General features: G+C 48.6%; 1 protein-coding gene across 3 annotated transcripts in view; it reads right to left on the reverse strand.

The window, feature by feature from the left end:
• Nucleotides 1–12,390, reverse strand: part of LOC128097249 (blood group Rh(D) polypeptide-like) — a 35,699-nt gene that overhangs the window by 5,831 nt on the left and 17,478 nt on the right. For 2 of the 3 annotated variants that reach the window (XM_052717619.1, XM_052717620.1), the window contains 4 exons: nt 8,357–8,519; nt 7,068–7,231; nt 3,792–3,929; nt 157–293 (listed from right to left, as the gene is read on the reverse strand). In XM_052717619.1, coding sequence (XP_052573579.1) covers nt 157–293; nt 3,792–3,929; nt 7,068–7,231; nt 8,357–8,519 — 602 coding nt within the window. The remainder of the gene's footprint in view (nt 1–156; nt 294–3,791; nt 3,930–7,067; nt 7,232–8,356; nt 8,520–12,390) is intronic. The other variant, XM_052717621.1, reaches the window with a different exon arrangement.

A 12,390-nucleotide genomic window follows, 5' to 3' on the forward strand; every position in this document is an offset into this window, starting at 1 on the left:
ATACCTGGCTTACCCTGTTTAAATTTAATAATAATAATAATAATAATAATAATAATAATAATAATAATAATAATAATAAAAAGGGTTTTCTGAATTAGTTGGCTCTGGGTACGTTTCCTTCCAAGGTGGACGAAGGTTAAGGGAAGAGGCCAAGGCACCCACTCGAATATGGAGTAGCTGTTCTTCCTAGTTTTCAGCAGAATGTAGGTGACTGCTCCTAGCACACCCGGCAAGCCGAAGGTGTAGTGGATCCCACCGGGGTTCTGGATCTGCAGCATGTGGTTCAAACACACCTGGGAACAAAGATGGTGCTGTAAGTAGATCTGTAAGACCCATAGTCCCTCCCAATTCTTCCACAGGTCTTGGACATCAGGGCCACCAAAGGGAGTGGACAGGGAGGCTCACTTAAAGATGCCCTAAAGGTACATTCACACCACCCTCCCAGGAAACATTTAAAACGCCAAGAAGAGGGGCCTGGAGAGATGACTCAGCAGTCAGGAGCCCTGGCTGCTCTTCTAGAGAAGGTCCTTCAGAACTTCAGGTTCAGTTCTGAGGACCCACATAGTGGCTTACACCCATCTGTAGTTCCTGTTTTAGGGGCTCTGGCCTCAGCATGCTGATGTGGTGCACAAACGTATATTCAGGCAAAACAGTCATATGTGTAAAAATAAACAAAATCTTTATTTTAAAATGTTGAGAATGTTAAAATATTGATGGAAGAATGCTTGCCTAGAAGATGCAAGGGCCTGGATTCCATCCCCTGGCATGCACACATGAGCATACACACACACACACACACACACACACACACACACACACACACACACACACACACGCACACGGGATTTAGTGGCTGTGGCTATGGAATGAAGACTGGGATTCTGCAATTCTGCCAAACTTCCCAGTGATGTTGTCACAATTGGAATGTGACATGGCCCCCACAAGCTCATGGGGTTGAACACCTGCACCCCCCATGATGGCCCTGTTCTAGGAGATCGTAGATCCTTTTAGGGGGAGACAGCTGGTGGAAGTAAGTTCCGGGGGATGGGGTGGGCCTTACAGGCTACAAGCCAGCTCCATTTCGCCATGCTTTCCCACCGAGATGGATGGTGTCCCTGTAAACCGTGAGCCAAAATAAGTCCTTCCCCCTTAAGTTGCTTCTTGGTGGTCTTTGGTCACAGCACCAAGGTAAGCAGGCCACACAGTCGCCATTGCTGACGGTTTCCTGGTCATCACATTCTGAGAAGAAGGGCCTGCCACAGATTCCATTCCCATTTGAGGCTGGTAATTCTGTGTTGGGACTGGGGACCATCCTCTGTACTGTAGCGTGTTGGGCAACATCCCTGACTTCTAACTTCTACATCCCAGCAGCATGCCAAGCAAGACTGTCTCTAGTCATTGCCAAATGTTTGCCGTAAATGCCATCCACAAGACAACAGGAAATAAGAAGTCAGAAAGATGGCATCTATCCATGCACGTGGCCCACGCTGTCCCTCCATTTCTGCCCTTAGTAGGTCTTAGGAGATACATAGGGATTTTCCTCAGGTTCCTTCTCTCCTTACGGTCCCCACTGTCTTTAGCGTGAACATCCCAGGTTATCCCAGGAGATATGCCCAGCACTTCCCACCTCTTGGTGTTGGTCTTGCCAAGGTCCTGGCAGACCCAAACCTTCTGCCATGATCATATCTTTCTGTTTCTTGGCTGGGTCACATGCTCTTCTCACTGGCCCTGCCTGGGCTGCATTTCCCTCTTTGCCTGGCTAATCCTACTCACAGTCTACTGCTCACCTCAGGCGTCATTCCCTCTGGAAGTATTGGCTTCTACTTTGACCTGACCTAGGCTAGCTTAGGTGTTTATTGGCAAGTTGTATTTATCTGAAGTAGAACAAGGGTTAAAGCATGTTTGATGACTGGAGAGAAAGCTCATCGGTTAAGAGCACTGACTGCTCTTCCAGAGGTCCTGGGTTCAATTCCCAGCAACCACATGGCAGCTCACAACTGTCTGCAACTCCAAGATCTGACCCCTCACACAGACATGCAGGCAAAACACCAATGCAAATAAAATTAAAAACAAAAAGCATGTTAGGTGAATGATGGAAAGAATGATTTGATAAACAAATGCCTTATCATCAAAGTGACAGAGAGCCACCCTGCCCTGGTGAAAGAGTGAAGGGAGGGGCTGGAGAGATGGTTCAACACTTGGGAGCACTGGCTGCTCTTCCAGAGGATCCAGGTTCAGTTCCCGGCACCCACATGGCAGCTCACAACTGTCTGTACCTCCAGTTCCAGAGGATCCGACGCCCTCACACAGACATACACACAGGCAAAACACCAATGCACATAAATAAATGAATCTTAAAAAAAAGTCAAGGGAACTGAGGCACCAAGACATCAAGGGACTGTGCTGGCTAGCTTCATGTCAACTTGACACAAGCTAGAGTCGTTTTGGAAGAGGGAACCTCAGTTGAGAAATTGCTCTCCCCATCCCCGCCCCAGACTGGCCCATAGGCAAGCCTTTCAGGGTGGTTTCGTGACTGATAATTGATGTGAGAGGGTCTAGCTCACTGTGGGTGGTGCCACCTCTAGGTAGCCCTGGGTTCTATAAGCAAACCATGGGGAGCAGGCCAGTAAGCAGCACCCCTCCATGGCCTCTCCATCAGCTTCGGCCTCGAATTCCTGCCCTGCCTTCTCTGGATGGTGGACTACCAACTGTAAGCTGCAATAAACCCCTTCTTCCTGGGTTGCTTTGGGTCAGTGTTTTATCACAGCGATAGACACAATCACTGAGACAGGACTTGAGCCCAATGGGAACATGTCGCCTTATGACACATTCTTTGCTGTGTAACAACTGCTTTCATCTCCGGGTTTCATAGTCAGAAGACACAAGAGACATTTCTTCCCACTGCAGATGAAAAGCAGAGAGCCTTAGCTTTGATCAAATCGAACTGCTGGTAAGTTCTTCTTTGGGTTGAAACTGATAATCAAGTCTATGCCTAGGCTGGGAGGTGACTTGGAGGGAAAGGCGCTTGCTGCCAAACCTGATGTCCTGAGTTCAATTCCCAGGACCCACATGGCAGAAGTAGAGAACAGACTTGCTCGAGTTGTCCTCTGACTTTTACTGGTACTCACAATAAACAAACAAACAAATAAGTGCGATTTTAATTTTCTTAAAGATTAAAATGGTGGATGGAAATGCCTCTGGGCATGCTCTGCTGTGTCATAAAGTTTTATCTGAGAACCGAGGCAGCTTGGAAGCTGCAGCGACAGAGGTGTCTTCCCTGAGTGTGCTCACCTAGCTTAGTCGTTAACATACCGGCTTTGTACCTGACCTAGGAAAGTGTCACTACCTGCTTCGTGCACCCGTGACCCACCGTGACCTAGATACCACTGCTCTGAGGCAAAGCAGAGGTTGGTAGCTGTGGTGGTTTGAAAGAAAATGATCCCCAAGGGGAGTGGCACTAGTGGGAGGTGTGGCTTTGTTGGAGTAGATATGGCCCTGTTGGAGGAAGTGTGTCACTGTGGGGGCGGGATTTGAGGTTTCCTATGCTCAGGATACCGCCAGGTGTCTCAGTTGATTTCCTGTTGCCTGCGAGATGTAGGACTCACAGCTACTACTCCAGCACACATCTACCTGTATGCCTCCATGCTCCCCGTTATGATGATAATGGACTGAACCTCTGAAACTATAAGTGAGCCACCCCAATCAAATATTTTCTTTGTAAGAGTTGCCATGGTCATGGTGTCTTTTCACAGCAATAGAGACCCTAAGACAGTAACTGTCCAGTTCCTTACCGGCAGGCACTTGGCTCCCCCAATGGAGATCAGCCCAGCTGTGAGGCCCAGCACCATGGCAATCCAAGGAGAAGGAATCAGGGAACATGGGGCACCCACAGCCACGCCTCCTGCCAGGACTGCATTGTGGATATGAACCTGCAAAGAAACAGGTTGTGGGCAGGTGAAGACAGGCTTAGAGAGGGCACTCTCTTGCCCACAATCTTCCAGCACGTTGGCCAGGAGCAGCCTCCTAATGGCCTTCCTGGCTCACAGGTCCTGAAGCCATCCCTTCCTGTCCATCAACACCAGGTGACCTTCATCCACGGACTCCCTCAAGCTTCTGACTGGGCGTCCTGGCCACTCCTTACTAACACACCCTTGAGCACTTAACGGAGTTTGAGCTGTGGTGGTACACGCCTGTAATCTCAACACTCATGAGGCCAGGACAGGACTATCTTGAGTTCAAGGCTAGCCTAGGTTAAGATCCTGTCTTTTTTTTTTTTTAACTTTAAAAAAGATTTATTTATTTTTGTTTTTTGTTTTTGTTTTTTGTTTTGTTTTGTTTTGTTGTTTTTGGTTTTTTGAGACAGGGTTTCTCTGTGTAGCCTTGTGCCTTTCCTGGAACTCACTCTGTAGCCCAGGCTGGCCTCAAACTCACAGAGATCCTATTTTTGTTTTTTGTATAGGTGTTTTACTGCATATTTGTCTGTGCAGTCCATGCATGTCTGGTGCTTGTGGAGGCCAGAAGAGGGCATCAGATCCTCTGGTAATGGAGTTATAGACAGTTGTAAGCCACCATGTGGGTGCTTGGAAACAAACCCAGATCCTCTGGTAAAGGAGCCAGTGTTCCTAACTTCTGAGCCATCTCTCCAGCCCCCAAGATCCTGTCTTTATTTTTTAAATTTTATTGATTGATTGATTGATTGATTTTTGGTTTTCCAAGACAGGGTTTCTCTGTATAGCCTTGGCTGTCCTGGAACTTTCTCTGTAGACTAGTCTGGGCTCAAACTCAGAGATTCGCCTGCCTCTGCCTCTGGTATTAAAAGTGTGTGCCACCACATCTGGCTCTTTTTTTTTTTTTTTTTTTTTAATTAAGTGTATGTGTTGGGGGAGGGAATTGTGCCTGTGGGTGCAGTACCTGCAGAGGCCAGCAGAGGGTGCTAGATGGCCTAGAGCTGGAGTATCAGGCATTTGTGAGCCACCCAGTGATTGATTCCTGGGAGCCAAACTCAGGTCCTCTACAAGAGCAGTGTCTGCTCTTAACACGGAGCCATCTCCAGCCCTGGAGGTTTTCTTGTTTTGTTTTCATTTTATTTAGTGTGGGTGTGGGTGTGAGCCTGCGCTTACCCGGGACAACTTTTGGGAGTCTGTTCCCTCCTCCCACCTCCCACCGTATGGTACCCGAGATCACGTTCGGTTGTCAGCTTGACAGCAAGCTCACTTAGCCGCCAGCCTTCCTCCAGAGCTCTTGTAGGCACTGAGTCAGACGTTAGGCCAGGGCCTGGCACGGAAGCCACCGTCACCATGTTGCTGCGTAGGCCCCTGTATGACCACGCTCCGCTCCAATAGGCTGTCGGCGGCTCCTGGGTCACACCTCCACTCTGCCATCCATCCCACTAGATCCAGAGGAGCCTCGCCTTCTCTGACCCCTCAGTTCCAGCCTTAGAGCTCTGGGCTTTCACCTGACACCTGCCTCTTTGTCTCCTAGGCAACCCTGCCTTGTCTGCTCCTAGACTTCCTGTCGCCACCAAGTTCTCTGTGTGCACACCAACCTCCCCTAGTGATTCAGTTGTGCTGGGGGCCCATCATCTGTGGCCAGGTTCCCCCAAAACCCACCCGACTCCACTCCTACCCCATCCTCAGCTCTTCCCAGTGCTTCTGGCTGGCTGAACCTGACTTCTGTCTCTCTCTCACCCATTCCTCTCCACAAAATGTCCCCAGTGTATCGGTACCAGCATCCACACACATAAGTACTGTCCAAGTATTACCTATCTTTTCCTCCTTTTTTTTTTTTTTTTTGCAGAGTCGTATATAGCCCAGGCTGGCCTCAAACTCAATATGTAGTCAAGGATAGCTTTGAACTCCTGTTCCTCCCAATTCTACCCTCTGAGTACTAGTTCACAGTGAGGCACTACCATGCTCGGCTGACACAGTGCTGGGGTTTGAACTCAAGGCCTCGGGCATGCTAGGCAAGCACTCTACCAACTGAGCTATGTCCCTAGCCCCTGAACTCTCTCTTTCTAAAAAGATATATTTATTTTATGTGTATGAGTGTTTTGCCTGCATGCATGTATGTGCTCCACATGTGTGCCTGGTGCCCAAGGAGGTTAGACGAGGGTGTTGGATTCCCTGGAATTGGAATTATGGATGGTTGTGAGCCGACATGTGGATTCTTGGACCTGAACCTGGATCCTCTTAATGGCTGGGCCATCTCTGCAGCTCTCCTGCATTGTCTCTTTTTGTTTTTTTTTTTTTGTTTTTTGTTTTTTTTTTTTTTTTGGTTTTTTCGAGACAGGGTTTCTCTGTGTAGCTTTGCGCCTTTCCTGGAACTCGCTTTGGAGACCAGGCTGGCCTGGAACTCACAGAGATCCTCCTGGCTCTGCCTCCCGAGTGCTGGGATTAAAGGCGTGCGCCACCACCGCCCGGCTCCTGCATTGTCTCTTAATTCCCACTGGGCAGATGCAGCCATCAAGGCTCAAAGTACTGATATGGCTTCAACTAACTAGTGGACTTTAAAAAACAAAACAAAACAGAAAACTTCTGATTATGTTCATCGTATTCTTGAAACTTCTTTCTTTCATTTTCATTTTGAGGGCTTTGTTTTGTTTTGTTTTTTAAGACAGGGTTTCACTGTGCAGTCCTGGAACTCACTTGGTAGCCCAGGCTGGCCTTGAACTCACAGAGATCTGCCTGGCTCTGCCTCCCAAGTGCCGGGATTAAAGGCGTGCGCCACCACCGCCCGGCCTGCCTCTGTCTCTTGAGTGCTGAGATTAAAGGTGTGTGCCACCACCACTGGTCAAAATTTCTTGAAGGAAGAAGAAAGACTGGCTAATTTTATTTTAGTTTGTTCTGATGACTCTTACTCATGGTGTGTTGGTTTCAACAACTAGCAGAAATGGGGTCTGCAGTCAGGTCTTCCTGATAGTAACATTGATTTAAACACACACACACACACCAGCCCCCAGACAGGCACAGACACACATGTCACATCCAGAGCCTGGCCCTGTGGGAGAGCCATCCATGTGTGTTAGGCACAGAGATACACATGCTGCCCATCGGCAGCCCCCTCCTCACCATGTTGATCTTCCCCTGGGGGTGACTCAGGGCTGACATGGAGGTGGCTGTCACTGTGCTGACGGCAAGGGCGTAGTAGGTGTTGAGCACAGCATTCTTTTTATCTGTCAATTCCACCAGAGCGGAGTTGAAACTTGGCCAGAATATCCACAAGAAGAGGGTACCTGGAGGGCAGAGAAGGCCATTAGCCAGAATCCAGTCCTGTCCTGAAATCGCTGTCCTCCAGGACAGCGGAGGACCAGCCTGAAGCCAGCACGTGCGCCTGCTCACATCCCAGTGTCGCCACTAAGCGGGCACCTCTGCCCTCTGAAGTCCCAGGTTGGTGGGAAACAGACAACGCATTTCCCAGACAAGGAATGTAAGGCCCAGGGCATTGAGATCTACAGACACCAGGCCTCACTCTGCTCTGCCATGGCCAAATGCTTCCTTTTAAAATGCAAGGCAGAAGCTGGAGAGATGGCTCAGTGGTTAGGAGCACTGGCTGCTCTTGTAGAGGACCTGGATTTTCTTTCCAGCACCTGTGGTGGCTCACAACCACGTGTGACCCCAGTTCTAGGGGATCCAAAAGGCACACACATAGTACACATGCATGCATGCAGGTGAAACAGTCATACACAAATCTAAAAAAAAAAATTTTTTTCAAGACAAGGTTTCTCTGTGTAGCCCTGTCTGTCCTGGAACTCACTCTGTAGACCAGGCTGGCCTCGACCTCACAGAGAGCCACCTGCCTCTGCCTCCCAAGTACTGGGATTAAAGGTGTGCACCACTGGGTTTGGGGATTTAGCTCAGAGGTAGAGCACTTGCCTAGCAAGCGCAAGGCCCTGGGTTTGGTCCTCAGCTCCAGAAAAAAAAAAAGGTGTGCACCACTACACCCAAGAGAGGTCCCTAAAAGGAAATGTTTAATCCAAATCTATATAAACTCAACAACATTATATATAAACTATATGATGTTTATAGATAATATATATGTCTTATAGTTTATATATAATATATAGCTTATGTATATAATAATGATTCGGATATATAACATAATATAGTTTATATAGAACATGTATTATATAGTTTATATACAATACATATAGTTATGTGTACTATATTGTATTATATATAGTTTATATATAGTAACTATGTATTATATATAAACTATATATAAAGCTATATAAACTCAACAACATTTATGGAAGGGACCAGGATGCTCAGGGCCAAGGAGAGATCTCTCAGCTGGGTTTGTTCTCAACAACTTGAGACAGGAGACCCACCCCCCCCACCCCCAGCACTCTTATCCTTACCGAGCATGGCAAACAGACTGGAGCCTGTGGCCATCTGAACCTTCTCTGTCTGGACCTTCTCATCCACTCCCCTGGGCAGAGACCTGGAGAGGCACCAGGCCACGAGCAGCCCAAAATAGGCCCCGAACATGTGCCCGTGCATCATGACTGTGTGGTCTTCCACCTACAACAGAACACAGTACTTCTGTGAGTACCCCAGTCCTGTGTGAAGAGGTCAGCCTTGCTGCCCCTCTGAGAAAGTGCTATGCTTCCTGCGGGAGGCATGGTTTGAACTCTGACCTCGTATTCAGAGTCTTTCCAGCCCAGCCAGCTGGCCTCCCCTTGGGCAGCTAAGTCTGGAGTGATACAGCTTGTCTTGTAGCACCTTGCTACAGCTGGCTAGACTCTGGGTTCATGCTAATCGGGCCTCATGCATAGCAAATGTAATAAGTCTTAGGCTTCATTCTTAGTGGGTTTAGAGTAAAATCTGTCTTCAGGGTCTTCCAAAAACACTCAGAATTGATCAGCTCTTTGCCCACTCCCCATGCTGCCTTGACCAAAGCCACCTTCACAGATATCCCAAATGTCTGCAATAACCTCCCAGCTGGACTTCCTGTTCCTTCCCTTGTCCCTGATGAATATTCTCCAAACAGCTGCAGACCCTGCCACTTCCCAGCTCAGAATCCTCCAGTGGCTTCTGTCTCACTCAGAGTGAGCATCCTTTCCAAGACCTGCAGGAAGACCCTGTGAGGTCTGCTCTTTCTCCGGCCTAAACCCTCTCTCCTCCTCGCTCACACCTCCTCACACCCGCAACCCTCTCTCACTTCAGGCTTTTCAACAGCTTACAAAGCTGTCTCCCCACCCACCCCGTCCCGCCCCAGGGGCAGAGGGGGATGGGAAGGAAGGAGGAAGTGGTCAGCCCTGGGGGGTAAGCAACAAGCGGTATATGGGCCTCTGGACAGATGCCACCCACCATACACCCTGCCAGAGCTGCCCACTGTTGCCAGACACCCTCCAGGTCTGGCCTCAGAATTTGCTTGGTGATGCTTTCCTCCCCGTCTGTCTGGTCTCTTACCCACCCCCTCACAGCTCTGTACCACCCTCCTTTGTTTTATTTTCACTATAGAATTTGTCACCACCTAACACGACTCATCTTTTACCCATTTCTTTTTTTATCGGTAATCATTTCTTCCTCAGCAGAAGTTTCCCTGAAGTTGTATTTCTCACGGTCACGTGAGTGCCTGGTACATAATTGGTTAAGTACTTCTCAGATGGGTGGATGGTGCTGAAGAGCCCTCACTCATGCATGAAGATGCAAGCCTGCACAGCTCCCGCCTAAGGACCAGATAGAGGACATGCTTTACTTCCAGCACACTGAAGCAAGAGGATGCTGGGAGTTTAGCGCCAATCTGCGCTACAGGACGAAGGGAGACCCTGTCTCCGGTACACCTAAAACTGGAGTTCATATATAGTTCATTCCGTTGAGTGCTTGCCTAGCATGCACAAAGCCCTGGGTTCAAGCCCCAGCACCACATAAACTGAGTGTGGGGCACATGTCTGTAATCCTAGCACTCAGAATGTGGAGACAGGCAGAGCAGAAGTTCAACAACAGCCTTGATTACATGTGAGTTCAAGACCAGCCTGGGACCTGAGACCCTATGTCAGATACAGATACACACACACACACACACCAATCAATTGGTCAAATATAAAAAAATTGAGCTGGGCTTGGTGGTACACACCTTTAATCACAGCACCTGAGAGGCAGAGGCAGACTGATCTCTGTGAGTCTGAGGCCAGTCTGGTCTACAGAATGAGTTCTAGGACAGCCAGAGCTACATAGTGAAATCCTGTCTCAAAAAACAAAGAAATAAATAAAATAAAACATTGCGGCTGGAGAGACTTTCCAGCAGTCTCGTTCTTTCAGAGTGAGACCCTGTCTCAGAAAAACAAAAAAGTAAAAATCAAAAAGAGAAGCCGGGCGGTGGTGGCGCACGCCTTTAATCCCAGCACTCGGGAGGCAGAGCCAGGCGGATCTCTGTGAGTTCGAGGCCAGCCTGGTCTACAGAGTGGGATCCAGGACAGGCTCCTAAAGCTACACAGAGAAACCCTGTCTCGAAAAACCAAAGAGAGAGAGAGAGAGAGAGAGAGAGAGAGAGAGAGAGAGAGAGAGAGAGAGAGAGAGAAGGTTATAGACATCACACAAGAATAAATCAGGTAGCCAGGTGGTGGGAGTTTTAATCCCAGCACTTGGGAGGCAGAGGCAAGAGGATCTCTGAGTTTGAGGCCAGCCTGGTCTACAGAGTGAGTTCCAGAACAGCCAAGGCTGAATAGAGAAACCCTGTCTCAAACAATTAAAAAAAGGAGGAGGAAGAGGAGGAGGAGGAGGAGGAGGAGGAGGAGGAGGAGGAGGAGGAGGAGGAGAAGAAGAAGAAGAAGAAGAAGAAGAAGAAGAAGAAGAAGAAGAAGAAGAAGAAGAAGAAGAAGAAGAAAGTGTGTGATTATGAGGCTCTAAGTTCAATGTATTCCATCAACAGACAGACAGACAGAGCCTGTTCTTGGAGGTCAGAGGATGACAGCTCTTTGGGATTAGGTTCTCCCCTGCTTTGTTTGAGGCAGAGTCTCTCATTGTTTTCTCTGCCCTGTGCCCTGGGTTCACTAGCCCAGAAGTTTCCAGCTAATTCTCCCCACCTCCTTTCTTCCTAAAAGTGCTGGCATTATCGGTAAGTGATGCCATATCTGGCTTTTTTCTTTTTTTTTAAGATTTTTTTTTCTTTTAGGGTGTAGTGGGACATATCTTTAAACCCAGCACTGGGGAGGCAAAGACAGGCAGATCTCTGTGAGTTCAAAGCCAGCCTGGTCTACATAGTGAGACCCTGTCTCAAAAAAAAAAAAAGTATTATTTTTCTTATTTATGTTTATGTGTGTGTGTATCTGTGTTTGTATCTGAGCACTCTCAGAGGCCAGAAGAGGGTGTCAGATCCCCTGGAACTGGAGTTACAGGTGGTTGTGTATTGCTATGTGGGTGCTGGGAATTGAACCTGGGTCCTCTGGAAGAACAGCCAGTGTTTGAGAACACTGAGCCATCTCTCCAGCCCTCCAGCATCCTACTTTTTATGTGGGTTCCAGGGATTAAACTCAGGTCATCGGCTTGTGTTTTTTTGTTTGTTTGTTTTTTGTTTTGTTTTTAACAAGCGTTTTTATTCACTGAGCTATCTCTCTATCCCTGTTTTTTGTTTGTTTGTTTGTTTGTTTTTGTTTTTGTTTTGTTTGTTTCTCATTTGCTGTGTTTTTGAGACAAGGCCCTTGTAGCTCAGGTTAACCTCAAACTTACTATCTGGTCAAAGATGACCTTGAACTTCTGATCCTTTTGTCCTCACTTTCCCAGTACTGAGATTACAGGTGTGTGCCACATCTGGCCGTACCCTGTCTTGATGACTGCGTTTCACTGTGAGGACTGTTTTGTCAGTAGCAGCTGGCTGGACCCGAGGCCACCACAGCACATGCCCTGTCCCTTCTCTCTGAACTGACACTGAGGCAGAAGTGTGTTTTCCCGTACAGGACCTGGGACCTCGTGACAAAGGAAAGAGTGGAGCAGATGGAACCCTTCTTCGGTGAAGAGAGCGCAGGCTACTACTGTTCTGGGAGGAAGGTGCCCGACAGATGCAGGCCTCTGGGGCCTCAGAGCTTCCTCCTGTCCCTTTCTAGCCACTTTTGGAGTCTAGCTGCACTTTCTGGACTTGGAGATTCTTCTATTAAATTCCCCTGACTCTGAGGGCGCCCCTTCCTTCTGTGCTCTGGTTCCCTGTTCCATTCTTGGCTCTGCCGGCAGCCCCATCTGCCGATGCTCTTGGACCCTGGCTTCTCCCCCGGCAGTACCCCAATCCTCTCCTTCCTCCACATATGTCCTAGAGCAGCTGCACAGGGCCTAGGCACCAGCACTGTGGCCCTTCAGGGCCATGCATGGAAGATGACCTGCCATCTGACCACACCTCTCCAGCCTGCTCTTCAGGCTTGTGGATGGCCGCATTTCACCCTCCTCCCCACCCTCACCC

This window comes from Peromyscus californicus, unplaced genomic scaffold, assembly GCF_007827085.1.
Source record: "Peromyscus californicus insignis strain IS unplaced genomic scaffold, ASM782708v3 Scaffold_5__1_contigs__length_169319896, whole genome shotgun sequence".
NCBI lineage: Eukaryota > Metazoa > Chordata > Mammalia > Rodentia > Cricetidae > Peromyscus > Peromyscus californicus.